Below are 27,916 nucleotides of genomic sequence, written 5' to 3' on the forward strand. Positions count from 1 at the left end.
AGTCCTCTGATTGTGGTTAGAATAGCAACAACATCAGAGCGTGCCAGCTAATAGAATACTGCGCGGGGGCAACGCAGGCCACCCTGAATGCATGCAGTATTCACCGACACCACACACACACATACTCACACGCGCACTCACACGCACACATGCACATACCGTCATAATCTAACACCACAACGGGCATATAATCAAGCAAAGCATTGCTAAATTGGTCGATATTTGTTTTTAAAAGCCTCTGACCCAATCACCCTTGAATTAAGTAATTTTGCATGAAGCCCTCCACAAAGGTTCACATAAAACATTAAAAAAGTGGAAAGGAAAATGTATCTGGTACTATTAGTATATAATCCCTGACATCCAAATGAGATTGGGCCCTTTTATCTATTGTAGTACTGTTTTCATCAGGCTGTAAATATAAGTAACCTATATCTTCACTTCAACAAACCTGCTTTTTTCAAAACACCTGAATGAATGATGAGTGTAGAAGCTGTGGTAGATGTTCTCCAAACTGTGAAGGGCAGTGGGCAACCCATTGGGAATATCGCTCACTACACCATGCATGGAGGAAGTGGCCCTTGACTCCTGGCAGACATACATTGGCCCCGTGCTCATCTCCGTCAACCCCTTCAAGCAGATGCCCTACTTCGGCGACAAAGAGGTGGAGTTATACCAAGGCTCGGTGAGTAACGCACCCCACTGCTCTTCTGAAACCGGGCGTGTCCTTCCAGGAAGAGCACCCATGGGCTGAACTGACAGCATGACAACAGCACAAACAATGCAGCCTGCCGTTTTGATCATGTGAGGAAAGTGAGGCATGTACACAATGATATGGCAGAGATACTATACATCAGGGCTGTGTGCTGCTATTATGTAACAATGGGCCATATTAATCCTCTCAAAACAATGGATGCCAGTTGCCAAACCCCCGGAAAATAGTTACATCGTGGCTGGTTTTCTTTTCACGGTAACAGAGAATGCCTGTGATTAGTCTCACCTAGGTGTGGTGCAAATTGTTTTTGCTGCTGCTCCCTTGGCTGGCATGAAGGCGAAGGGAAACCTGCCTTACCCATTGAAAAACCTGGCCACTACCTCATAGTGCAGCCTGTTCATGTCTGTCCCTCTAAGGGGTCTTGGCCAGCGAAGGCAGTCTTGGCTCCTGAATTGGGCATTCCATCAATGCAGCTTATTGAAAAACTGTTCAATTCTTGATGAAAATCATCAGGCCATGATTTGTTGCCAGATTGTGTAAAATATTGAACAGTGTTTCCGCACACGTTTGGAAAAAAATGTGGGGCCAATTTTGAAGAAGTGGCTGACCTTACGGTTATTCATTAACGTCTACCTAACAGGAGCTTGGAATTAATTAAAAGTTTTCTGGTGAAGTTCTGTCATTCCATAATGATGTGCTTTTAGTTTTAGTGTAGTTTAGTATATTTATAATTAACGCAGCCGAACGCCTCCCCTATGACTTTGAAGCAAACGGCCGGTTTTGTCTCCTGTGACGGCAGGCTCAGTACGAGAACCCGCCGCACATCTACGCGCTGGCGGACAACATGTACCGGAACATGATGATTGACCGTGAGAACCAGTGCGTCATCATCAGGTAAGGAGCGACTGCGATGGCTTCTCCAGGGGCGTGAACAGTGCGACTTTCTACGCTTGTTTTCTGAAGAAAGAGGGTAGTGACCGAAGACCTTTTAAAAAAATTTAACAGAACAACACTGGTATGTGTGGAATGTATGTGAAAGACGTTGCCTGACAGTGCAAGGGGACAGATAGCTATCGAAGCAGCGAAAGGGACAAGTAGACACTATTGAATGATGAGAATAATGTGTGGGAAGTAAGAGACTCAGCAGAAAAGTGGTTCGCCTGCCTCCATGTACTCTTAAACTTTGAACAAATTCTTTTTAAAAGTATTTTTTTTCTTTTTAAAGTTATGTAATATCTGCCTCCATCAAACACGCCTGCTATTTTGGTTTTCCTGGATGATCACACCTAAGAATGTGGCTCGTGTTTTGTGGACGGTGTCCCGCACGTTCTGGCAAAGTCCTCCCGCTTGCTGCTGCTTTTGCTCGCGCTCTTGGCCTAACCCTCGGACGTGGATCGCAAACAATGCAGAATGAAACGCGAACCCTTTTACGCCCGCGCTTCCTACTTCAGGAAAACAGGAAGTGCACCTGTGCGGCTCCTCTCGGGGGCCCCGGGGCGGTAAACGGCGTTTCGCCTGCCTCCCCACGCCAGCTCCTCATCGCGCCTGCGCGTGTCACGACAGAGGAAATGGCCGCTCTGGCAGAACTTCCGTTGACAAGTGGAGATGTGCCAGCGGCTAATTGGATCCGTGTAATGACGCTTTGTGGGAAGTCAGTCGCTTTATAGGAAGTTAGTCGCTTTATAGGAAGTTAGTTGCAGTGTCGTGTTTATTTTGTTGGGGTATTGTTTGCCCTCGTTATGTTTTCAGATCGTATCCAGAAATAATATGCGACAGGAAAAAAATGTGAAAGATGCTTGAAAGGCAATTAATTGTGTAAGAAGAGAAGAATCGCTCGTATAACCAAAACAAGCGTAAAACTCAGCACATGCACCTGAGTGCGTATAAAAGCCAAGTTGATGTGCAGCGTTGCGTTTGATTATTTGAAGTTTTCCGGGGTTGTAATTCTGCGGTCGCTACCTTTTCTTTTTCGGATGCTAGCCTAGAGGCGCTTAGTGGCCGTAGGTTTTGCAGCGCCTCCTTAAGGGATGTAAGCCCTTTCCGAGCTTTTTCAGTGATGCGTAGCTGAACCTGGTCCCACCCCTGCTGCCCGTCCTGCAGCGAGCCGTCTGATTGGTTACTGTAGTGCCTGCTTCATGGCGGGCGGCTCCTGCTTCAGCACTTTTCCCCTGTTGTTTGCACAGCGGGCAGCTGCCGGTACAGTTAACCCGCATGAAAGGAACAGAAGAGGGCCAGCGATGGGCCAGATTAGTGGACAAAGCCTCGTGCGAAACGGCTGTGCAGTGCATTGTGGTCATCGTTGTCCTCTGAGAGAGTTCGTCTTTTTTTCAGACCATTAAATAGCCTCCACCTTTATCCGCACCGAGCGAGAGACAGACTGCAGGTGGAGAAGCAGAGCCGACTCTGCTTTTTGTCGGGATCTCGGCCTTCTGTGCTTCTCCACCGGCTGCTAGGGAAATGTAGTCCGTGTAGAAGTGTCAACGCAGAAGCGTCACAAAACCTGTACAGCCTGTTCCCCCTGTGCACATTAGCACGTGGCGGTGCCTTGCTAAATATTTACTGAGCTATTGAGACAGCCAGACGTACAGAGATGGTTGTCATTATAATGAGAAAATGAGATACACCCTAAAGGTTTGGCCCTTGTATGTAGGGAGGGGTTGTGGTATTTGGGCTTAGATAGCGCATGTGCCATGTTTATGTTTAGGTAGCTTCAGTACCTTGGTCTTGTGCACTATGAGTGAGCACAAAATGTGCCTTTATTGTACTGATTTTACAGAGGGTCTGTCTCCCCAACCTCCTGGACTTGGCGAGGTGCCACACAAGATCTGATTAGAGAAAACGATAACTTTTAAATATGTTATGCTTTCTTGCTGTTTGATTGCCAATTCGCTAATACAGCAAACTCTTGTTTGGTCTTCATTTTACAATTTGCTTTGATCTTTTGCTGTTCTTGTTAATCAAAAAAATAATTGTAATGGAAGTGGCAGCTGGAAGAGATAAATTCCATTTCAATTAGAACAATTATTTTTTATTGACGCAGGAAACGATTTGCAGATGCAATGTTCTATAGTGACAATATCAAAAGAAGGAGAATACAGAATTCATCATCTTCCAGTGGCATCAACACCACCTTTTACCAATTGTAAATTTGTGTTTCATGCCATCCTGGGAACATGTGTGCATTTTATTAAAATTGCCAGAACTGCTGTCCCTGCTGAAACTGAATACAGCCATTCACTGGAAGGAGAGCGTGTCCATATCAGTTGGCCATTTATTTGCATGTAATATTGTTCTATAGTTCATGTAGCACCAGTATAAATTGCTGGAGGCTAAAATGACTGAAAATAAGACTGGTTATGTATGGTTCCTTCAGTCAGCTTGCCGAGTGTCATCTTCAAAGTTAAAATAGATGTGATTCAGCATTGTGCAGTACAGTACATAGGCACTTCACGACCAGTCCATGTTTGGCAAATAAATCTGACAGGAAGTCAACAATGTCTTTAGCATCTGACTGCTGTATAATTACAGTATACAATGGAGGAACTCTCCACTGGAGGGCTAAAAATAGGATCCATTAAGTCAAACTCCAACCCTCACCAAACGTCTAACTGTGCTTGCACCCAGACGTCAGGGCTTACTGAAGCCTGTAGATGACAGCTCAGGGCCGGGGTGGATGCTGGACGCTAATAAGCTCCAGTTAAATGTGGAGGGAGAGAGGTCAATGGGGAGATACGTGGTCCTTGATTATGTGTCTGGGTCAGCCTGTGGTCTGCCTTGAGTTTAATGCTGTAACAATGCGCCAGTGCTGCCGGGGGCAGCTTGTGGAAGCGCTCTGGGAAGGCTTTGGTCGAACGTTACCCGGTAGCGAAACCCGCGAGCATCGACTTCGGTGGAAGTCGAAACAACGAGCCTGTAGGGTTTCGGCTGCGTGTGCAACCGTATCAGCGGACTGCCTTCACCAGTGCGCAGCTGTGTTTTTTCAAAAGGGCCTTGCCAACGTGACTGCTCTTTAAAGAACCATATTAAAAAAAAAACCTTCTTTAATGCGGAGCCAAGCCACACAAGTCTAAATGCGTATGATCCTGCAAAACGAGAAGAGCGGGGAGAAGGGCGGCTGAAACAGTCGAGCTAGCTCAACAAATAAATCCTGATTATCGTTACTGTGGCACATTGGGAGCAGGAGCTTTGTTTATGTAGCAGAGCATTCTGTAGGCTGACACAGAAGAAAGGAGGAGAGGAGGAAGTGTGGATCCGGGCCAGCAGGATAGCAGCTAACGATATTTCACGCAGATATACTCGCACAGCATTTCAGGACCTTTGTAAATGGGCCCTGAGCCCAGGTTGCCGTGGCTCCGAGGTGAAGCATTCGCCTCAACAGGAAGATGCCCTGAGTGGTGTAGAGACGGCTCCCAAGGACTGAGCATGTGCATGCCGCATGCCCCGCCTCCTTTCCCTTACAGCCCAGCTTCAGTCAGGCTTCCCTTCATGTCCTTTTAGCTGCTAAAACTATAGCAAAGTCTCATACAAAGTTATGAGGATTTAATTACAAAATGTACCCATTTCCCTGTTCAGTCTCTAACAGAACCGCCCGATCCCTCATTTGTATTAATTGGGGGTATGTATCAATAAAGAGGGCTTTTATTCAGAATCTCTCTGACCCTCTTGGAGAGCTTGCTTAACACAGATTTTTCCAAGCGTGTTGCTTAACACAGCTGTGTGTCTGAAACCTTGAGCTTCTGTTCTGTTGTTTAAATCTGATTTCTGAGCCTTCTTGATTTTGTGAATGCTGTACTGCAGGCAAAGTTAGTTGCTGGATACTCCTCAAAAGCCCTCCGGTTGGGTCTTCTGCTCTTTGTGAATAAGCTGCAGTTGTGGTGTGTGGTTGCTGGAACCTGCTTACTCATCCACTCACTCAGCTTGCAGTAAGCTGTTGTGTAATTTTCGAAAAGTTGTACAGTGGTACTGGCCTGTGAAGTGCTTGTGGGGTTTCCTCTGTCAGGACAATTCGATCACACAATGGTATTATTCAGAATGAGTATTGTGCAATGAGTTTTGCCCCAGCTCCAACGCTGGAGGATAACAACCACAGTAAACTTTCACTGATGGAACCCTGCTGGTGATGCATCGCCTGCATGTGTGTGATTGTACTCCTTACAAACTGGAAAAAGCCAAAATATTGTTCAGGAGACTTTCTGTGGTGTGTCACAGCAGTGCATGCATGCAGGCTTAAGCTACGGATCCATTTTGTTTCATTTTCTTCCTCAGTGGAGAGAGTGGTGCTGGGAAGACGGTGGCCGCCAAATACATCATGAGCTACATTTCCCGAGTATCTGGCGGGGGGCCCAGAGTGCAGGTATGTACCATAGAGGAAGTTCCCTTCACCCTGGAGGATTCTGGGAAGGTAGATACTAAAGTAATGGGGAATGTCAGCATATGTAACGGTGGCATGTGATGGAGTGTACATGCATCACACGCACATGCCCACCGTCTAGTGGAATGGGGCTTTGAGGTCACCGTGGGGTTTAAGATTCTGCCACTGTCATGTGTCGGGGTCCCCAAAGCCTGTCCTTAGCATCATAAAAGCCATCTCCATTTATCTACATCCACAACCTCCGGGTGTCACCAGCCCCCCTACCCACTTGGGCCATCTGTTCCCACACACTGCTCACCAGATGCCACGTGCCCAAAGCCACCCTCCTCCACTGGGCCCAAAGTCACCCTCCTCCACTGGGCCCAAAGCCACCCTCCTCCACTGGGCCCAAAGTCACCTCCTCCACTGGGCCCAAAGTCACCCTCCTCCACTGGCCTCTGACGTGTTTACTCAGTTCTTCTTCTAACGCACCGAGCAGGAATATGCAGTTGGCTGCCACTTAAGCTGGACGGAGATGTTTGACATATTTCCAGTAGGAACATTCAGTACCTGCGCTTTTCAAACCTCACGGAATTTTCAGTCACCGTGTGCCTGAACTAGTTCATGGAATTCTTATCATAACACCTGGGGGACACATTCGATTGGAATTCAGAGGCTGCATTTTAAACCCCCCCTCAGTGCCACATGATAAAAACACAAATCGTGGATTATCATCTGTGGAATTATCTGTGTTCCAGATCTACTTTTTGGTTAACACAGATGTAAAAATACAGAATGAATCTCGTCTCAGCAGTTTGACTCTCATTTGAAATGAGGGATGACGGGAGGTTAATTCAAATACTAAAAAACATTTTTTTTTTATTTAAAAAAGGCATTTTCCCCCTGACATTTGTATAGTCAGGGCCCAATGAAATTTCTATCTCAGTTCATCTTTTTGTGCGGCACATGTTTGTGCGTGTGTGTGTGTTTGAGTGCGCGCGTGTGCGTGTTTGTGTTTATCTTGTGGGAACTGCCTTTTAGTTTCATCCAATTGTCTTATTTAACAAAGCGGCCTATTGTATCAGAACTTCCCCCCTGTTCCACCCCCCTCTCCCTTCTCCCCTCCTGGAGTTCCCTCTGATGTGCCTGGGTGGGTGTTACGGCGTTTGTTCCCCTACGGTCCGCGCTCTCCCGCCAAACTGCAGGCCTGCTGTCTAACGGCAGCACAGCGGCGCTGCCAGCGACGGCCATTTTCCGCCTCATGCAAATCACTCCAGCCATTGTTCCTTTGTACCTGAAAGTAATCCATGGAAATGAAGCGTGAGCTTGTCGTGCCATCAGGTGCCAATATGCCGTGTGACTTTGATGAGGAGGATAAAAAAGAGCACAGGCACAATGACACTAATGTTTTTTTGCGAAGGACAAAGTTGAAGAATGCAGAAGGATTCTGAGAAATTCCACCGCTCTGCTTCTGAATGGAGAGAAAGATGAAAGATGAATAATTACGTCTGTCTACACGTCACGGTGACTGATTTAAAACGCATGGCCGCCAGATACGAAGAGTTTGACTTTCAATAATGTGTTGCAGATGGTGTGTGTGTGTGTGTGGCCGTGCTCGTGCTCGTGCGCGTGTGTGTGCATGTGTGTGCGTGCGTGTGGAAAGTTACACTGATCTGCATGCTGCCCTGGCACTATGGGTGTGTATCACTGCAATAATCACCTGCCTCTCTCTCTCTCTCTCTCTCTCTCTCTCTCTCTCTCTCTCTCTCTCTCTCTCTCATTCTCTCTCTCTCTCTCTCTTTCATTCTCGCTGTCTCTCTGTCGCTCTGTTTTTTCTCTCTCTCTCTCTCTCTCTCTCACAGCATGTCAAAGACATCATCCTCCAGTCCAACCCTCTGCTGGAGGCCTTTGGCAATGCCAAGACAGTGAGGAACAACAACTCCAGCAGATTTGTAAGGAAACGTTGCCTTTAGTCACATTTTACTGTGGAAAGCCTCCGCTCTGTTGCTGTCTTGTCTTTTGGCCCGGCCCTTAAACCCTTCCATCCTTCTGGAGCCAAACCGAGCAAGGGGGTGTTGACATCAGAGAGGGAGAGGCAGAAGGGCGAATACATTTGGGGAAGTATGTGTTTTTTTTTTAGCGGCCCTGATACATAGCCTCCTCCCGTCTCTCGTGGGCCGGGGTTGTGGCCTGTTTAACCGGACTTGTGGGGACCTAAGAGCAGGCTTGGGCCCCGCTGAGGCCGCTCTGAGGACACGGCGGCCACGGCGATGGGCAGCGACACGCCACCGCCGTTTATGAGCCGTCCCGCTTCTCCTGGCGACTCCAGGCCTCTCCTAACCAGCCCCAGCTGGGGCACCGGCGGGAGCCGCAGGCCGCAGGCTGGAGAGCCATCAAACGCAAAGAGGGACGTCCGCTGATGTGGTCGCGCTGTCTATTTTTCTGTTCCACTGGTTTAGCGTCAGTGTAAAGCATGCCTTTTAGACTTGATGGGAACAGTTGAAGTTTTCGTCAGTCGGACTGGGAACATTGTGGAGGGGAACTGAATCTGTGCGATGGAAGCAAGGGCAGTGGTTTTTTTTTTTTGGGGGGGGGTTTAGCACGGCTAAATGCTGTCCAATGCTGAAGCGCTGCTCTGGTTCTGCAGGGGAAGTACTTTGAGATCCAGTTCAGCTCAGGAGGAGAGCCAGACGGTGGGAAAATCTCCAACTTCCTGCTGGAAAAATCACGGGTCGTCATGAGAAATTCAGGGGAGAGGAGCTTTCACATCTTTTATCAGGTGAGGAGATCGTTTGTGTGTGTGTTTGTGCGTGTGTGTGTGTTTGTGTGTGTGCGCGCATGCGTTTTTGTGTGCGTGTGTGTGTTTGTGTTTGTGTGCGTGGTCGTGTGCGTGCATGTGTGCGTGCATGTGTGTGTGTGTGTGCACATGCATGTGTGGTCATTTGTATCTGTGTGTCTGTCTTTATGCATAAATGCATTCGTTCAGAAGAAGTGGGACAATCTTGGGCCAGTGTGTCCTAGATTTTTTTCAAGGTCCAAAGAGCACACATTTCATTTGGCCCTTGAAAGCAGATCACAGTCTCTTTCTTAAGTGGAGCGTACATGGTCTGTAAGCAGGAAGCGGATATGACTTCACTTTCCCATAACCCTAATATCAAGATCATTTAAATTAACAGGGATTGCTTTTTTGAGTTGATTCAAGGTAGCTGAGAAATTGAAGGGTTTCTGCTTGTTAAGTGCTCTTCCTCTGGCATATTCCACTGAAAAGCTGTTTTAAATTGCAATTTTGAGAGCCATTGTAGGAGCCTGAGTCTAAAATTACTTGCAGCGCTGCCTCGCTTTGGAAGTTTAATTATCTGCTTTTTGCACTTTTGCAGTTAATAGAAGGAGCCAACGCAGACCAGAAGAGCAGTCTGGGAATCACCAGTTTAGATTACTACAATTACCTCAATCAGTCTGGGTCCTACAAAGTGGACGACATCAACGACAAGAGCGATTTCCAGGAGACAATGGTGCGTCTCCCAGTTTGCTGCTCTCGTAGACTGGCGTGCTTTGTGAATGGAAGTGAATGGAAAATGTCTGAAGGGAGAATATTAAATAGCCTTTGAGGTTTTTTTTTTTTTTTACAGAATTATTGCTTTCTTCCCAAGATAGATTGAGAAAACAGTGATTCTTCAGGCTTAAAGTCATAATTGAGTCACAATGCTTCATCTGTTGCGCTCTCTCCTCTCCCTCATTCTTTCTCTCTCTTTCTCTCTCTCTCTCTCTCTCTCTCTCTCTGTCCTTCCCTCCTGTCTTTCCTCTCCTCTTATTCTGTCAGTTCTCATTCTCTGGCTTCGTCCTTTACCCAGCCTGCTCAGACGTAGCAGTCTGTTTCTGTTTACCAGTGTGTTTATGTGGTTGTGTTACTGGTTTTAGTATCAAAGTGCTATGCGCAGACTCCAGACCCAGTGCTGAACATGGCCTCTCCCTCCCTGTCTACCTCCCCACCCCACCCCCTGCTCCAGCACGCCATGAAAGTGATTGGTATAAAGCCGGAGGACCGCACCATGGTCCTGCAGATCGTGGCGGGGGTGCTGCACCTGGGCAACATCAACTTCAAAGAGGCGGGGAACTACGCTGCGGTGGAGAGCGAGGAGTGTGGGTATTCTGCGGCCGGGGAACACTGCGTCTCACACTGAACCTGCCTGCCCGTGCTACAGTGCAGCTTCTTGGTTCAGTCTGTCAATACGCTGTCTTGCTGTCATCATTTACCATAAGTATGTAACTGGAGTCGACTCTTAAGCTGAAACAGCTGTCAATAAAAACGCAATCGTTTGAACCTTAGAAACTTAGAGGAGTTTAACGTCCCACAGCAGCTACATGGTACCCTCAACAGGTTTGATAACATCTTTGTGCGTCCGCTCCATGTTTCTGGTTTTGTTTTGTTTGGTTTGGTTTGGTTTCTTGAGAACCATTTTAGTTTCCCCTCATGCACTAAGGGTTTGAGGACTTGCTTAGGGACCCTCCAAGCCGCCTTTGGTGGTGTCCTGAGTTGCCCTCATGAGCCAGAATGGAGGAAGTTCCTTTGAGCCGGCCTGTGTTCTTTTCCAAGCTTTCATTGTGTTAATCCAGGGCTCCGGCCAAACGTCTGGCCATGCTGAATTACCAGAGAAAATAAAATGCAATTTTGGAGTCTGGGCGCATTGCATCACAGCCTGAAATTACGCAGAGAAATTTAGTATTTCCTGTCCCGCATTCCCCCTTCTTCGTCAGTCTCTGATGTTGCCCCTCCGCCCCCAACCCCTCCCCACCCTGAAAATGAATTTGAGTGCCCCTTGTTGCCAAGAGACAAAGCCGCTCTGTTCCATGCACATGTGTCTATTTGGATTGAGTATGGATTGAGGGCTTTACTTTACGTTTGAGCTGTTGGCTAGCTGTATGCTATAAGCAGTCTTTGGTTTACTGACGGTAGACCAAACCAGCGTGTGCTATGTGCTGGTGATTTGGGTGGAGATGGACTGCCACACCCTTTTGTCCTAAATGAGCAGGCTAATGCGTTCTCAGACTTTTCCAGAAGGACTGAGAGTGGTTTCCTTCTCAGGAAAGTGACTCACTGTAATGAGGCAGGCAGGGCGTCCTGTGGGACGGGGTGAAGACTTGGTTATTATGGCCAGAAGCTGCAACTCTCTTTTTTTTTTTCATTTTTCCTCACATTATGCCTAATGAAAAAATAAAGAATTGCGTATGTGTGCTTTATTATGGTTGTAATTTTAGTTCCCTGCCAACTCTTGAGTTGGATCGCTAGCTCTGCAGTTTATGCACGCCAACACGGCCTGCTACCGTTGCAGATGTTAACACCCTTTCACCGGCTTCTGTTTTCTGAAAACGAAACTGGGAGGTAAACTTCCAGTCAGATGTTTGCCCTGAGCCTGTCCGTCCTGTCCCACAGTCCTGGCCTTCCCGGCCTTCCTGCTGGGCATCGACCAGAACAGGCTGAAGGAGAAGATCACCAGCCGCAAGATGGACAGCAAGTGGGGCGGCAAGTCCGAGTCCATCGACGTGACGCTCAACGTGGAGCAGGCGTGCTACACGCGCGACGCGCTCTCCAAGGCCCTGCACTCCCGAGTCTTCGACTTCCTGGTCGAGGTACGTGCGCTTCGCCGTCTGTGGCGGCCCGTCCGCGGTCTGCCTGCCGGGCGGTGCCGTTTCCCGCTCTGTCCGTCGACGCTGCTGCCAGATGACTTGTACCTGCCGCCGTTTTAGTGCCATTTTAATCTTCAATTGGTTTCCTCAGTTCAGAATAGCCAATCGTCATTGGTCTATCGCATCAATGCGTTGTCCCTTCGGTTTGGGAGGGTGCACTGCAAATTATTCTGCGGCACCGGAGGTCTGAGCAGCAGCTGCAGGCACCCGCTCAACCAGAGGAGTCGCTATAGAGCAGTGTGGCGGGAAATCCCAGCCAAGTGGAACTCTTCCCTCTCTGGGAGATGCAGTGGCCAATTATATATCAGCCTACTGGACTCCTGGCTGTTGCCACGGGCATGGGGAGGAGGAGCTCATCCCGGCACTAGGAAGAGTAACCTGGGCTGGATACGCAGTCAGGAGGCTCCCTCGCAGGCTCGTTCGTCCACGTGGACGCCGTCCATCTGGAGAACTCCTCTCCTGACAGCTCCTCGCCCCGCAGCAGCCAAGGAAACGGAGAAGAGCACAGAGAGTTACTTCATGACGGAAGGCAGACGTGCGGGAGCGCGGAGCTGGGGGCGGAGGGAGGCATCGCCGGGCCGGTGGAAAGGGAATACGCGGCGAGGCCGGTGGCCAGAGGCCAGTGGCCAGAGGCCGCTGGAGCGTGCCTCTGTTTACAGGCTCTGAGTGCGGTGTTAATACGCCAGGCCTCAGCCAACGGCGGCTGTCAGCGGCTCCAGCCTGGCTCCGCTAGCCGTGTTTACAAGGGGATCATCTCATTACGCGCCTGTTCTGATCTCCCAAAGAGGCATTTGTCGTTCATATCCCAGACGTTTTGCGACGCATCGAAATAAAATTTTAGCCTTGTGGGCGATAAATTTTCTTCAGAAATGAAATTTATTCATTTTATTCACTTTTTTTTACAGTCCATCAACAAAGCCATGGTGAAGGACCATCAAGAATTGAATATAGGAGTGCTGGATATTTATGGGTTTGAGATTTTCCAGGTTAGTGCGTTCAATGAAATAGTACTTTTACGACCATTGCTTGACTGGGGTATAAGTTAAAAAAATAGTGAATGATCAATCATTGCATGTACTGTATGTTGTATAATTTAATAACTACACTGGGTAACATTAAAGTGTCAAGTAATTATGCTCTGTGTGTTTTGTGTGCTCTGGATCTAACTATGGCTGGCACAGAATAAGAGCTTTTAAACTGCTTAAGTGCAGCAGTCCAAACCTTTTTTTTAACTGCAAAGATTCATTCTCATCTTTGGATTCAGACAGATTGCCTACATGTAAAATTTGTTTATTAGTCATACATTGTAAAATTGAGAACCTCTTCTTTTTAAGAAGTTGCTGATTTTAAGGTTGAAAACTTTCTGTATGTTCATCGAACCCCACACATATAAAGTGTCACTGATAATTCATATTTGTGGCTCAATGAGGGTATATACATATATACAGACAATCAGACATACATACAGTATAGACAGTGTGCATGTGTGAATTTGCTGGGCCTGACCGTAAAGGGAAGTTGTGGGTAGTTGTGTAGCACGGTGCACAGATGGGGAAAACCACAGGTCAGTGGTTCAAGCAATATGCCATTTAGAATGGCTTCCTCTGTGAGTGCTGTGCTGACTTGTAGATAACCTCTTTCTATAAACAAGGCTGACTAAGGATAGCCTCATTGTTTCGGAAGCTAGCAATTTTTAGTCACTCTTCAGTGGTTTCTGTATCTGGGGTTGACAGTCATTCCATTACATTACTGCATTATGCAAGTTATTTTTTCAGGTTTATGGAAATATCCCTACCATTATGATTTGATAAAATAGTCAACCATTTTAAGGCTCAATTTAAAGGCCTGAATGTTTTACAGAATTCTCATTTTGGTACCTTATTTGGTCCATTAGCACATCATGTATTTTTTTGCTTGCTTTATTAAGTTATATTTTTTTTAAGTAGGATGTGTTTCCATGTTTCCTAATTAGTTTCTAATGTGATTTTGTGTGCAGAAAAATGGCTTTGAACAGTTCTGCATCAACTTTGTGAATGAAAAGCTACAGCAGATATTTATTGAACTTACACTGAAGGCTGAGCAGGTAAAAATCTCATTTTTATCTATTCATGGTTTCTTTCATAATTAGTAAAAATTAAAACGCTCATTTGTCAGTTTATTTTGTAATTAGAACATTGACATTAGAATGTTCGTTCAGCTGCACCTTAAGTCCTGGTAATGAGCTTTGTGCATTGATTTGAATCGAAGCCCTCACTTCTGTCCATCTCGCCTGTCCCCGCCCACAGGAAGAGTACGTGCAGGAAGGAATCAGGTGGACTCCCATCGAATACTTCAACAACAAGATAGTGTGTGATCTCATTGAGAGCAAACTGGTAAGCTGCACGCTCGCCCCATGCAGGCTCCTCCCCCCATGCAGGCTCCTCCCCTGAGACCCATTCTGTCATCGGTACGCTCATGCTAGTATGACTCGGTCCAGTTAACTCGCTCGGAAACGCGCTTCGTCCGTGAAAGCCCCAGTAAGAGCTGGTCGTTAGCAAGCTGGCGAACGGGACTTCAAGGCTGCACAGATTTTGTCTGTGAAAAATGAAGTGCTTCTGATGAGGGGAAAAAATTAAACCGCTTACTGACCGTCCACCACAGAGATGAACCAGAAACCGAGAGGCGTACCCAGACGGCCATCTTAGAAATCTGGTTCTGCCAATGTTGCAGAACCATCCAGCAGCAGCTGGAGCTTATAATATAATCTAATTGTGTGGGTACATTAGGTTTCAGATAGAGGATAATTCTGTTTCAAATTAGTCACTACCAGTGCGTCAATTGAAATTGGTCATGTCTAATGCTTTTTATAAACCTAAATAGCTTTTTTAGTTTAACTGCCCTAAGATGACTGCTTCAGTAGGAATGTACCTTGTGTTTCCAAATCTGTTCCTTGCCTGTTGCCTCTAGCACATGATTTTTTGCAATATATAATTGAAGGTTGAGGTTGATGGTTGGCTAGTCATTCTTTTACATCTGGGTGTTCTTCATCATTCCCAGAATCCCCCGGGCATCATGAGCATCCTGGATGACGTGTGCGCCACCATGCACGCGGTGGGTGAGGGTGCGGACCAGACCCTGCTGCAGAAACTGCGCATGCAGGTCAGCTCCCACGAGCACTTCAACAGCTGGAACCAGGGCTTCATCATTCACCACTACGCTGGAAAGGTGCTCACCGCCGGACATCGCAGCTTCGTATTCGTCTGTTTTATGTTTCATGTCTGTTTGTTTATGTCTGCCTGATACTCCCTGAAGGCTCTCGGGTCAGTGGGCCCAGGTTCTAAAGCTTGAAAAGGTCATGAGCACAGGCCAAAAGACTCAGCACTTTAATGTATGGTTGTGCCAGGAACAGCAATCAGCATATCTTGAATGACCTGACTTCACAGTGATAACTTTGAGACCATAACACTGACAGTGGCGCACGTGACTATAAATCATGGAAATAGGTTGTGCAGTTGAGATCAGGGACTGACTAAGATTAATGGAATAAAGTAGTTTAACTGACAATAGCACGAACACCCTGAGCAGCATGTGTCTAATGCCCTGCTTGACCAGAGAGGCGGTTCCTAAGATCATGACGGGCTGCATGCGATGATGTAGGCATGAAGAACTCCACTCCTGTTTTACGGCAAACATATGCGTATCAGCACACACACTCTCTGATACTTCTCATGATCTTTATAGTTGTGATTTATGTCGTGGTTCTTGGTTAGCGTAGTTAACTTACATTTAGCGCTTTAGTGATTTTGCACATACACTTGCTGGTCTGGGAATGTTTTTAGCTGGGTCTAGCGATTGCTACTCATACATCGCAGTTAATGTAAGTACCAGCCTACAAACTGAACTGAACGCAGTGAATTAGACCTTCGGTGACTGAGACGACAGAGTAAACGTCATTGTGCGATGCTTGCATTAAATTTCAGTGCCAGGTCAGGGTTCTTTGTATTTCTATGGTGGTCTTGATGGGAAAAGTGGACACCTGGGCCTGGTGAATTACCAGTTTTCGTGTGTCACGCGCTCACCATCGTCACTCTAACCCTTTCGTCTCCGTCCTCGCAGGTGTCCTACGACGCCGACGGGTTCTGCGAGCGCAATCGGGACGTGCTCTTCACGGACCTCATCGAGCTGATGCAGAGCAGCGAGATGTAAGCGGCGGACCCCGGGGCGCCTTGCCAGGAGGACCCCGTTTTCCTGGGGCCTCCACGCTGGTTTTTTGTTTTTCTGCTGCTGACTGAAGTGGAGCCCCAACCGCGCTGGTCGCCCAGGCAGCTGCGCGGAGACGGGAGGCCGGCTTCCCCGCGTTACCCGTTAGCCCCTCCCCCTCCGCGGCGGGGCAGCGCGTTGGGTCTGGTTTTGTTATGCTCCTTAGATGTGGGGCGCTCTCGCTCCCCCCCCCCCCCCCCGGGGTGCAGGATCGTGGCACACGCTGCTCGTCTTGCTTAATTCTTGGCCTCTATGGGGCCGGGGCAGCCATCTGTGCAAACAGCCTTTGCCCCCCCCCCCAGTTTGATTGTGCCAAGCCTTTGTGGGTCTGGCTGGGGGGGCCCACACACACGCTCGCGCTCACGCTCGTGCTGGCAGATGAACCGGGGAGGGGCGGAGTCCCCCGTCTTCGGGGGTGACCCCGGGAGCAGGTCACCTCTCCTCTTTGTCAAGTTCAGTTCCCCCCAATCTGCAGCGAGGAATAAAAAGCTTTCTTATTGTTCGCTGGGCATTGTCAGCCAGCTGCTGGTCTCTCCGCACACATGCAGAGCTGGCTACACACACTCACCCCTCCCCCACCCGTCAGCTCTCCTGCTCCCCTTATAAAAACACTCACGGGAACAAAGCATAGTTCTTGTAAAACTATGTGTTTGAGTTCAAAGTAACATGATTATTAATAATGTGTGATACACACTTGAGCTGTGTGATATTTGAAGTTATTTTGTAGCTCAGTTATTTAAAAGGCACCAATTACCTTTTTAATTGCTTTAGTTCATTTCATGCTGTTTTTTATCAAATTTGGCAAAAAAAGCCCTTTGTTTTATGCTGTTCTCTCTTCAAGAAGAGAGGTGAAATGGCTTCAAAATATTAAAATATGTTCAGCCTATTGGTCATTGCACCAAGTATGCTGGGAATGTTCACAAGTAAATGCTACATTCAGGCCATCGTGAATTCGTCTTAGTCTACATCTTTTATAGATCGAACGAACGGAGCGAAAGAATGTAAAAAGAATATTTCAGTCCCACAAAAAATGTTTTGTGTTGCAACTGCATCTCGCTTAACTATGCAAAAGTTCAAGTTTGGCTCAAAACCACAGCTATCCCAAATACGGTTCGGTTTCCAGTGCTCTACAGCAGAAAGGATTGTAGCGCTGGGTTTGCATTATGAATTCCAAAGACCAAAGTTTGCTTAAGAAAGCTGTCCAGGGGTGGAAAAACTAGCATGTCCAACTTGTGGGGTTTTTTAATTCTGAGAAATCCTCTGAAGGTCCTCCATCTTGTCTGAGCAGCCCCAGACTCCCTGTTCATTTCTCTCTGTTCGGTTCTCATTGACAGACCTTTCATCCGGGCCTTGTTCCCAGAGAACCTCAACGCTGACAAGAAGGGCAGGCCGACCACGGCTGGCAGCAAAATCAAGGTGTGTGGAGCGAAAGTGTGTCTGTGCGTGGTGAGAAAGTGTGTCTGTGTGTGGTGAGAAAGTGTGTCTGTGCGTCTGAGAGAAAGTGTGTCTGTGCGTCTGAGAGAAAGTATGTCCGTGCGTCTGAGAGAAATTGCGTCTGTGTGAAAGTGTGTCTGTGCGTCTGAGAGAAATTGCGTCTGTGTGAAAGTGTGTCTGTGCATCTGAGAGAAAGTGTGTCTGTGCGTCTGAGAGAAATTGCGTCTGTGTGACAGTGTGTCTGTGTGAAAGTGTGTCTGTGCGTCTGAGAGAAAGTGTGTCTGTGAGTCTGAAAGAAATTGCATCTGTGTGAAAGTGTGTCTGTGCGTGGTGAGAAAGTGTGTCTGTATGAAAGTGTGTCTGTGCGTCTGAGAGAAAGTGTGTCTGTGTGAAAGTGTGTCTGTGCTGTCCGAGCATGCTCTCGTGTGTAGTTGAATGCCAGGCAGTCTCACCTGGGCCGTCCTTTCCCTGTCTGTCCAGGTGCAGCTCGTCTGGGGCAAGCAATGAAAGGGTCTTTTACTCGGCTGTTGTTTCAGTACAGTCTGTATCGAGACTGGATGTCAGCACCAGGGTGTCACTGTCTAGCGCGCGATCAGCGTCTGTGTGCGAGTCCGCCACCCATTTCTGTGCTCTGCTCACATCAGGGAAAACAGCGATAATAAGGCCGTTCTTATGAGAATCTCAAAAATCTGTTCCTATCACTTTATTCAAATTTATAATATTTTCATTTTTATTTGTCAAACTTGTTTGATTTACTTTTTATTGGGTATAAATAAAAAGGGCATTTCCTTATTATCTTGTTATCTTAATCACAGAGTAATTATAAGCAAGGTTGCTGAGTTGGGCCTAAACTTATATTAATATGTCAACAGAGAAGTAATGCTGGAACATTTTGCAGGGAAATGTCTAGCATCCAAAGCTAAGAGAAATGCATGTTTACTTTTTTGTGTGTGCCAGCCATTGAATCCACTCAGGGTTTTTAGGATTGACAGTTTATTTCTCCTCCCCCTCTCAGAAACAAGCCAATGACCTGGTGGGGACCCTGATGAAGTGCACCCCACACTACATCCGCTGCATCAAGCCCAACGAGACCAAGAAGCCCAGGGACTGGGAGGAGAGCCGGTGAGGGACAGGGACCTTCCGGGACGTTCCGACACGTTCAGGGACTTCCTTTACCCTCTTTGCTCAGATGCCTTGAGTTTATGGTCCCATCCAATTACGTCTTCTGGCTGGCTGCGTAATCCTCTGGGGCGTTTTGGCTCTGATTGGTCGGTAGGGTAGGGACCTGGGCTTCTGGTTTGGCTGCTTCAGCTGTGATGGAATAGTTGTGTTGGGTCAGTGTTTCAGGTAAAGTAGTTACTTGAGAGAATGCATCAGGAATGTAAGTCTTTCATCCAGATACTCCGGTTTCAAGAATTTTAACCCTTCATTGACTGGAATTGTTACTTCTATTGCTGTAGCCTTATTAAATAGGCTGCTCTGTTTAGTAGCTGTGGATCATAGTATAAATTACCAAATAATCAAAACCGCAGTAATCTGGATCTCCTCACAACAGTCATTGGTTTTTTTGTCATTGGCTTTCTGAATTAGGCTTCTTTCCAGCAGCCTGCTGCATTATCTATAAGCTATATAGATAAAATATAACCTTGGCCTCTTCTGTGAACTGTTTGACTTTGTTCTGGCCCTTCTTGAGATTAAGACTTTCATTTTCCTGTGTTGTTTTCTTTAGCAACTTCCTGCATTGTTTTTCTTGAGTGCTAGGACATGCGCCTTTGTCTAGGGTTTCTAGTATTTCAGGGTTTTTTCATTATTGGAAAGTGTGACTCATTTCTGTCTAATGATCACCTTTTTGCGTCTGTGATAATAGATATTGACGTGTTGTGATTGTGTATGGTAGTTACAGATTAATACCTGTTTGGTCAGCTGACCAACATGAGCGTTCGGTGTTATTTAATAAAGGGTAGTTTTTTGTATGGGAATTGTACTATAATGTTTGGAGACTGAAGTTCAGGCTTAGGTTTTGCTTTGATTGTCAGGCATCCATGATGGTCATTTGGGGGACAGGGAGTTGTATTAGCCACCACCCACCCCATCCCCTATGCCCCCACATCTTTAATCTCCCATGTCCCGTCTCTCTCCAGAGTAAAGCACCAAGTGGAATATCTGGGTCTGAAAGAGAACATCCGTGTGCGGCGTGCTGGCTACGCCTACAGGAGGGTGTTCCGGAAGTTTCTCAACAGGTAGGGACTCCGCAAGTATTCTCTCTCCCCGTCTCCCCTGAACTATCTCACTTTCTCTGCACCCGCACTCTGTACTGCTGCTTCTCTCTCTCTCTTTCTCTCATTAAATCTTTCACTTTCTCTGCACCCGCATTCTGTACCTCTCTCTCGCTCTCTCATTAAATCTCTCACTTTCTCTGCGCCCGCACTCTGTACCGCTCTCTCGCTCTCTCTGCGCCCTCACGCTGCACCTCTCCCTCTTGCTGTGTAATCCCTCCCTCTTTGTTCCCTTCTTTATCTCGCTCTTGATCTGTCTCTCTTAGTCCCCCTGTGGAATGGACAGGGTCTTCATTTTTGAAGTGGTCAGGAAGTCCTCATTCTGCTGATGTTTGTATTGGCGTGACTCAGAGAACAGGGTGTGTGCAGGGCCCAAAGAGAGGGGGCACTGCGGAGGCCCGGTATCAGAGGGCGTGGGGTTTGAGCTGGGAGGCTGTGAGACCCCTCTGCTCTTGGGAAGGACAGACAGGTGTGGCCCTGGTCTGGCTCCGCCTCTCTCTGTCTGGCACACGCTCACTCTGTAGCCACTTCCTTAATCTTCGCTCAAGATACTGAGACACTATCCCACGCAGAGTGGCACAGGTGATTGTTCTCTCAGAGTCATTTCAACAAGGTCAAGCACAGGACACACACGTGCATGCCACACACACACACACACATACACATGTTCTCACACTTACACACACACACACACACACACACACATACACACACGTTCTCACACGTACACACACACACACATACACACGTGCTCACACACACACACACACATACACACGTTCTCACACGTACACACACTTACACACACACACACGTTCTCACACGTACACACACACACACATACACACGTGCTCACACACACACACATACACACGTTCTCACACGTACACACACACACATACACACGTACACACACTTACACACACACACACACATACACACGTTCTCACACGTACACACACACACACACATACCCACGTGCGCACTCACACACACACACACACACACATACACACATTCTCACACGTACACACACACACACATACCCACGTGCGCACTCACACACACACACACACACACACACACACACACACACACACACATACACACGTTCTGACACGTACACTCACACACACACACACACACGTTCTCACACGTACACACACACACACACACACACACACACACACACATACCCACATGCGCACTCAGACACACACACAGACACACACACATACACACGTTCTCACCCTTACCGCTCTCTCTCTCTGTATTGCGTCCCTCCGCCTCTCCTCTCCAGGTACGCCATTCTGACCAAGGAGTCGTGGCCGACGTGGCGCGGGGAGGAGAAGCAGGGCGTCCTTCACCTGCTGCGCTCCGTCAATATGGACCAGGACCAGTACCAGCTGGGCCACACCAAGCTCTTCATCAAAGCCCCCGAATCGGTACGACCCCGCCGGCCCGCGGACTTCCTGCAGAGCTCCCCGCCGCGGGACCCTGCCCCCAGCTCGCTCGATTGGCCGCGTGTCAGCGCTGACTGAGGTCGCCACGGATACGTCATCTATTAATCATCAGCGGTCATAGTCCACATCATCGGAAATAGAATGAGAATGGTTGGGGTCCCAGCTACCACGACTGTGTGAGATGAGGGTGACTCAGATCCTGTGTATGTTTGCGTGTGTGTGAGTGTGTGTGTGTGTGTGTGAGTGTGTGTGAGTGTGTGTGTGTGTGTGTGTGTGTGAGTGTGTGTGTGTGTGTGTGTGTGTGTGTGTGTGTGTGAGTGTGTGTGTGTGTGTGTGTGTGTGTGAGTGTGTGTGTGTGTGTATGTCCGGGAGGTCAGGTTTAATCAAGCTTACATCTTGTGTGTTAATCCAGCATCAAACTGTGGCGTTCAGCAGGGCTGCTCTAAAGGAGCATTGCTGTGGTGAGGAGCCTCTTTTCCCCACAGAGTGAGCAGTTTTCTCTCTCTCTGCTTATGAAAGCTCTGCTTGTGCCAGGCCTGTGACCTCACTTATTGACATTTCCACGTGTACCTGAATCAGCCCTTGTGGCTGAGGATGAATGTGCGATCATAGCGTCAGTGTGCCAAGCCCCTCCCCTCGCCCCCCCCCCCCCCCCCCCCCCCTTGTGGGGCCTCACGCCACTGGGCGTCTCGGATATTAAATAAGGGAGGGGCTGGCAAGGAGCTGCCATGCTTCTGAAAACAACCCCCCCCACCCCCCGCCCTGCCCTGATAAGGCCTTGACACACAGTAATTAGTGTGTGACCTGTGCAATTTCTCTCCCCCCCTTCCGTATGTAGTTATATAAGGCAGTCCAGCTCCTTGCCAGCTTGTACTGATGAAATGCATACAGTCTCTCAATGTGGATAGTATTTTTTCTTCTCACAAAATTGACAAATAAACACTTTTAATGGCCCGTTTAGTGTGTGCCAGGGGGGGCGTCACAGACTCTGGTAAAGCTTAACAGGAGAATGTGATGGACATAGCTGGATTAACTCTGCATGGAGGTACCCAGCGTGGGGGCTGGGGTCTGTGCTCTTCACAGCGAGCGAATCAGACGGTTCGGGTTCGGGTTCGGGGCCCCCCCCCCCCCCCCCCGGCCCTGGCTGGCAGGGCAGTGCCCAGGCCGCGGCGGTGCCTGTACCAGGCCGCTTCCAGGGGCTCAGGAGCGGGTGCGGGAGCGGGCACAGGATGTTTAGTCTCTGAGAGAGCGCGGTGATGTGGCCGTGGTGACGGAGCACAGGAAATGCCGGGGCAGCAGGGAAATGAGTCCACGCAGGGCGGACCCGGTACACCGGGCCCCTGGATGCAGGGGGGTGGGGGGAGGGGGCTGTTTACACACAGAAGCACTCTGGGTAAATGCAGGTCTGTGTCCCTTGTCTTTCAGTGGTCTGTTCATTAACTGGGGGGCTTTCATAAGGAGTGACCTTTTGCTCCACTGATGTGGCTCTACCTCAAATTTTTTTCCCGCTTTGTACGTTTTAAACTTTCGTTCTCTATTTTTAGTCATACTTTTCTGCTGGATAAGGGAAGCTGTTGTGTAAACATAGGAGGAAATAAAAATATACCATTTATGTTTAATGTTGAATGTAGCAAGCATACTGTATACTGGTTAGAATAACTGTGAAGGTTATATAAAGGGCCTCAGTGCTCCAGGGACACAGCTCGGTCTCACAGGATGTTTTATGTAACCGTCTCATTTATAACAAGATAATGTAACTTTGATTGAAACCCAGAAGGCAGAATCCAGCTGATAAGCATATGAGACAGTGGTAAATAAACACACATTTTCCGCCATTTAAGAAGAGACATGGCATGTCTTAAGTTGCTTTTGATGCTCCATATATGTATGTATTTTCAAGCATGTTAGATGTAGACATCTGGAAGTCATGCTGAGTCAGCATTATGTGTAATGTGTAGTCTACCTTTTTTGTAATGTATGAAAGTGCGTATGTTTGTCTATGTACTGAAGTGTTTAGAAGTTTTGCGTCACTGTATCACTGTATCGCTGTGTGTGTGTGTGCGTGTCGTGAGTGCATGTCGTATGTGTGTGTGCGTGTATGTGTGTGTGTGTGCATGTATGAATATGTTCAGGTGTTTAACGGTGTGATTTCTGCCTCCACGTCTGCAGCTGTTTCTGCTGGAGGAAACGAGGGATCGTAAGTTTGACGGCCACGCCAGGGCCATCCAGAGAACCTGGTGGAAGTACGTGGCCCGGAAGAAGTGCGTCCAGATGAGGGAAGAAGGTACAGAAAAACGAAACGCGTTTGCTGTTGTGCTGCTGTGGAGTTGGGCACAAAAGGGCAGTGTTGCGGTTCCCAGTTCTCTTTTCTAGAGAAACTTTTATCATCTTAAATTTGTCCCTCTTCGCTGGAAACGCCAAACACCTGTCTCTCCCTCTGAGCGTTAGTGTGTATCTCCACTCTGACTGTGCCGTCTTCTTCTGTGCCTCCTCTCCCTTCTCCTCCGGCCCTCCAGCCTCCGACCTGCTCCTGAACCGGAAGGAGAGGCGGAGGCACAGCCTGAACAGGAACTTCGTGGGGGACTACCTGGGCATGGACGACCGGCCGGAACTGCGGCAGTTCCTGGCCAAGAGGGAGAAGATCGACTTCGCCGACAAAGTCACCAAATACGACCGCCGTTTCAAGGTGCCCTGAGACGCGCCTCCGCCCTTAGCTAGCTTTGGGCTTCCAGGGGCTCTAAGCCCGCAGGCATTGGGCCGATCGGTGTGCAGTGGCATGAGAAACGCACTGTAAAAATGCCCTGTTTCCTGAAGAGCAATGAAGGGCGCTCTCATAGTTTTAGCTGTGGGCTTCAAATGCTTGAAGACAAACTTCAAAATGATATATTCCCTCTGTTTATCTGGCAAGCTTAATCATAAACTCTGAATTCTCATCATGCGGTTAAAATCCCACGCAAGCCTCTCTATCAATTTTCCGCTGGCTTACTGGGGCAAAAGGCTGATTTTTATGGTGGAGAATATAATTATCCCTGCAGAGCATTTTTATCCTCATGGGAGGACAGATGAAGGGAGTCTCGCTCGCGTGGAATTCCGCTGTAACAGGAGAGGGAATGTAACTCTCCCACACGCTCATTCACTCTCTCTCTTTGGCTCCTCTCTTTGTGTGTCCAGAGCATAAACCGAGACCTGATCCTGACGGCGAAGTGCGTGTACCTGATTGGGCGGGAGAAGGTGAAGCAGGGCCCAGAGCGAGGCCTGGTGATGGAGGTCCTGAAGCGAAGGATTGAGGTGGAGAAGATTTTGGCCGTGTCCCTAAGGTGAGCCTGCAAGGGCCCCTGAGGTTGGGGGTGGGGCTACACAAGGGCCTCTGATTGGGGGAGGGGTTACACAAGGGCCTCAGATAGGGGGAGGGGCTACACAATTGCCCCTGATAGGGGGAGGGGTTACCCAATGGCCCCTGATAGGGGGAGGGGCTATACAGGCTTTACCGTAGTACATATTTCACATGGATGGTACACACATGTTCCCTCCCTAGAATATAATGGAATACATTTTATTAATATAGACAAAAGATCAAATGTGAAGAGGTTCGCACATGCTAACTATAGTAATGATAGCTAAATCACAAGACCTGATATCATCAGTAACAAGTTTGTATGTAATTGACACATTGTGCAAAAGCTGGCGTAGCAGAAATGAAACTGGGCTTAAATAAAATGGGTCTGGCTGTACTGTATGGGAATGGGATGGGTCTGAATTGTTGGGGTCTCTTCGGAGGTTCCTCTGTACCGCTGGGACACGGCCTTCCTCTTCCTATTGGGCGTGAGGGAGAGAGAGGCGAGCCGTCCTGTGAGAAAGCTTGGAGTCCGGGGAGAAGGGGGTGTTAAAGTTTAATGAGCCGCGGCGCGTCTGAGCGCCCTGGCCCGCGGTGCGAGGCCGAGTGTAATGAGAAACACGCGGGCCCGGCCGGCTGCAGAAACGCGCGCGGGGCGACTTCAAAAGGGGCCCCCCGCCCCCAGGTTTAGATCCCTCTCTCCCCTGGTTCTGCCTTTAATGTCGCACGTGACGTTGCAGACATCTGCGAAACATTGGGAGCCCCGCTCGTATACGTCAGCTCGTCTGCGCGAAAGTCAAGCGCTTTATATATAGACGGAGAAGGGCGCCCAGGGCCAGTGAAACTCAGCCCTTTTTTATCTGACGCTCGGTCATGGAAAGATAAGCTTGCGCCCGCGTCCTTTTTTCCTTTTATCTCTCTCTCTCTCTCTCCCGGAGCGCTGTCGGTGACTGGCCCCGTGACCAGGCGAGGATTCCAGGTCATGTGCACTTCACAGGATTTGATATAAACCCGAGTTCCGCAGTTTATTATTAGCCGTGCAGATAATCAGTAGGGACCCGATAGTGAGAGGTGTGTGGGACAGGTAATGGAGAAACGCGCTATTGCCGTGAAACAAGTGCTGCGGAGCCTTCCCAGCCTTCGTGACCGAATTGGACGGGGGTGCGGGCGGGTAACGCGAACCAGGTGGTGCCCCTGGGGAAAGCAGGCGTTGTAAAATGCTCGTTAAAAAAGGACTTAACTTTATTTGGGAAGCAGTGCATCGCTGTTTGCACTGATTCTGCTCTTCACTTCTATGGTAGTTAAACGGTACTGTAACTCCTTCTGTGGCATTCAGACGCACAGCGACTCTCTCACGGACGGACAGTATGAACTAGAGAAAGACAAGAGCGGTGTGTTGGGTAGAGCGTTGATTCGCACAGCATTTTCACTATGGAAGCTGGCTACATCTTCCCCCAATTGGAACTGCCTGGCGTGTTCTAGAAAGTTCAGTCCATTTACATGATGTTTACATACGGTCATTTGCTGCATCGTAATGATATGCATCTGCGGTTCACGCGGTAACCACAGGGGTCGGTTTTCCACCTGCTTGGCTCCAGGGAGACGTGTCCTTGAGCAACGAGGACAGACCGATGATGTCACTCTCCTCCGGTAAACCGTGCGTCCTCTGACTCCGCCTCCGTCTTGCCTTCCCCCCTGTCTCTCAGCACCATGCAGGACGACTTCCTCATCCTCCACGAGCAGGAGTACGACAGTCTGCTGGAGTGCATGTTCAAGACCGAGTTCATCAGCCTGCTGGCCCGCAGGTTCGAGGAGAGGACCCAGAGGAAACTGCCGCTCAAGTTCAACACAACGTTAGTAATCAGCCCGCACGCTTACAGAGGCCCTTATCAAGGGCAACATGCATAGCTACACCTTTACTAATGCAGGTTGAGTGCCTTGCTCCAGGGTACCAAGGCACATGTATGTAAGACAGAGTTTCCCAACCGGTGTGCCGCGGCACTCTGGTGTGCTGTCGGGCGAGGTCAGGTGTGCCGTTTGAAAAATCCTTTCAAAAACTTTAATGTGCAAATGAATTTAAAAAAACTTAAATGAACAAATCCCATTCACAAAAGCCAAAATAAATGTCATTAAAATGCATATCGCTTAATTAAAACCCCAAAAGAACATTCAGGCCTACTGTTGGCACGTCACATCAATGTAAGTACGTCGCTCGCGGTTTTTTTTTCTGTCGCCGTGGTGTGCCGTGAGATTCTGTAAATTTGTAAAGTGTGCCGCGGAAGGAAAAAGGTTGGGAAACGCTGCACTAAGAGGCCCTTTTCAAAGGCAGCTCAGCTCGCTAGATCTTTACTGAAGCAATTCAGGTTGTATACCTTAACACCTCCAGTGCTCAGTGGCATTGCCCTGCCTGGTGATGAACTCCAGGTACAAGGCCAGCTTCCCCCCCAGTTTAGCAGGTGTTTGATTTCCTCTGCCCCCCTCCCGTCCCACTCAGGCTGGACCTGAAGCTGAAGAAGGAGAGCTTTGGGCCCTGGAGCGCGGGCGGGTCCCGGCAGGTGCAGTTTGTCGCCGGGCAGGGCGACCAGGCCGTACTGCGGCCCTCGAACAAGATGCTGCAGGTCAGCATCGGACCCGGCCTGCCCAAGAACACGCGTAAGTTTCCACAGGCTGGCACGCCGGGTTGTCCTGACAAAAACCACCAATGGAAACCCCATTTCCAATGGAGAGGCCATTAAAGAGAAATGATTATATGGAAGTACTGCACCCATATCATTTAAAATTCAAGTGTAGCATTATTACTGCCCGACCTGGAAGCCATTTGAAAGCAAGGCTGGTGCAGGCAGTGGTAGATACCTGATTGAGTTGCCCCACTTGGAGGAAACTACAGGTGAGACTGTCTGTAGAGTCCCCACCTCTCCCCCTTCCTGTCTTTAGTCACTGCTTACATCTGTCTATTTTCTGTAGGCTCCCTCTTTTTTTATGTGGGAATTTGACACAGCATGAGTTTGCATCAGCAAGGCATCAGATATAAGTAGGATGAATGTGGTGCTTCTTGATTCAGCTTGTTTTTCTGTGCTGTGGTGAATGTTTGTTAGGAACTGCTTAAACATCGTGGGACATAACTGTTTTTTGCCCTGGTCTAGGTCCCACTAAAAAGAATGTCGCTCAGGGCCACAGGAGCCGGTCAAGAACCCACCAGAACACCCCCTCTAGGGCGGCCCCCGGGCCCCCAGGTAAGACCTGCTGTCTTGTCTTGTGAAGAATCGTCTGTTTCTCAGTGGACACATTCTCAGTTCAAAAGAAAAGAGTCTTCTACTGCAGAACATTTCTGAGCATCATATCAAATGTGTTTCGCCAAAAGTGACTTAGGAATGTGTATTTCACGTAGTAAGCAAACGCCAACAGAGATTAAGATAGGGAAGC

At 48.5% G+C, this 27,916-nt stretch overlaps 1 protein-coding gene and 1 long non-coding RNA gene across 3 annotated transcripts in view; one reads left to right on the forward strand and one right to left on the reverse strand.

The window, feature by feature from the left end:
- Positions 1–27,916, forward strand: part of LOC118228103 (unconventional myosin-Ie-like) — a 52,503-nt gene that overhangs the window by 20,256 nt on the left and 4,331 nt on the right. For both annotated transcript variants that reach the window (XM_035419384.1, XM_035419386.1), the window contains exons 3-25: positions 593–682; positions 1,512–1,606; positions 5,978–6,065; positions 7,925–8,014; positions 8,710–8,841; positions 9,440–9,574; positions 10,070–10,202; positions 11,494–11,690; positions 12,653–12,733; positions 13,744–13,830; positions 14,033–14,119; positions 14,784–14,951; positions 15,843–15,928; positions 17,321–17,402; positions 18,436–18,542; positions 19,562–19,660; positions 20,997–21,141; positions 23,329–23,443; positions 23,676–23,845; positions 24,331–24,476; positions 26,200–26,346; positions 26,988–27,145; positions 27,637–27,726. In XM_035419384.1, the coding sequence (XP_035275275.1) occupies positions 593–682; positions 1,512–1,606; positions 5,978–6,065; positions 7,925–8,014; positions 8,710–8,841; positions 9,440–9,574; positions 10,070–10,202; positions 11,494–11,690; positions 12,653–12,733; positions 13,744–13,830; positions 14,033–14,119; positions 14,784–14,951; positions 15,843–15,928; positions 17,321–17,402; positions 18,436–18,542; positions 19,562–19,660; positions 20,997–21,141; positions 23,329–23,443; positions 23,676–23,845; positions 24,331–24,476; positions 26,200–26,346; positions 26,988–27,145; positions 27,637–27,726 (2,728 nt within the window). The remainder of the gene's footprint in view (positions 1–592; positions 683–1,511; positions 1,607–5,977; positions 6,066–7,924; positions 8,015–8,709; positions 8,842–9,439; positions 9,575–10,069; positions 10,203–11,493; positions 11,691–12,652; positions 12,734–13,743; positions 13,831–14,032; positions 14,120–14,783; positions 14,952–15,842; positions 15,929–17,320; positions 17,403–18,435; positions 18,543–19,561; positions 19,661–20,996; positions 21,142–23,328; positions 23,444–23,675; positions 23,846–24,330; positions 24,477–26,199; positions 26,347–26,987; positions 27,146–27,636; positions 27,727–27,916) is intronic.
- LOC118228104 lies at positions 18,384–21,086 on the reverse strand. The gene is made up of 2 exons (XR_004765407.1): positions 20,953–21,086; positions 18,384–18,731 (listed from the first exon to the last, which is right to left on the reverse strand). It is a non-coding gene; the product is annotated as an uncharacterized LOC118228104 (long non-coding RNA).

Source organism: Anguilla anguilla, chromosome 5, assembly GCF_013347855.1.
Source record: "Anguilla anguilla isolate fAngAng1 chromosome 5, fAngAng1.pri, whole genome shotgun sequence".
Classification (NCBI taxonomy): Eukaryota; Metazoa; Chordata; class Actinopteri; order Anguilliformes; family Anguillidae; genus Anguilla; species Anguilla anguilla.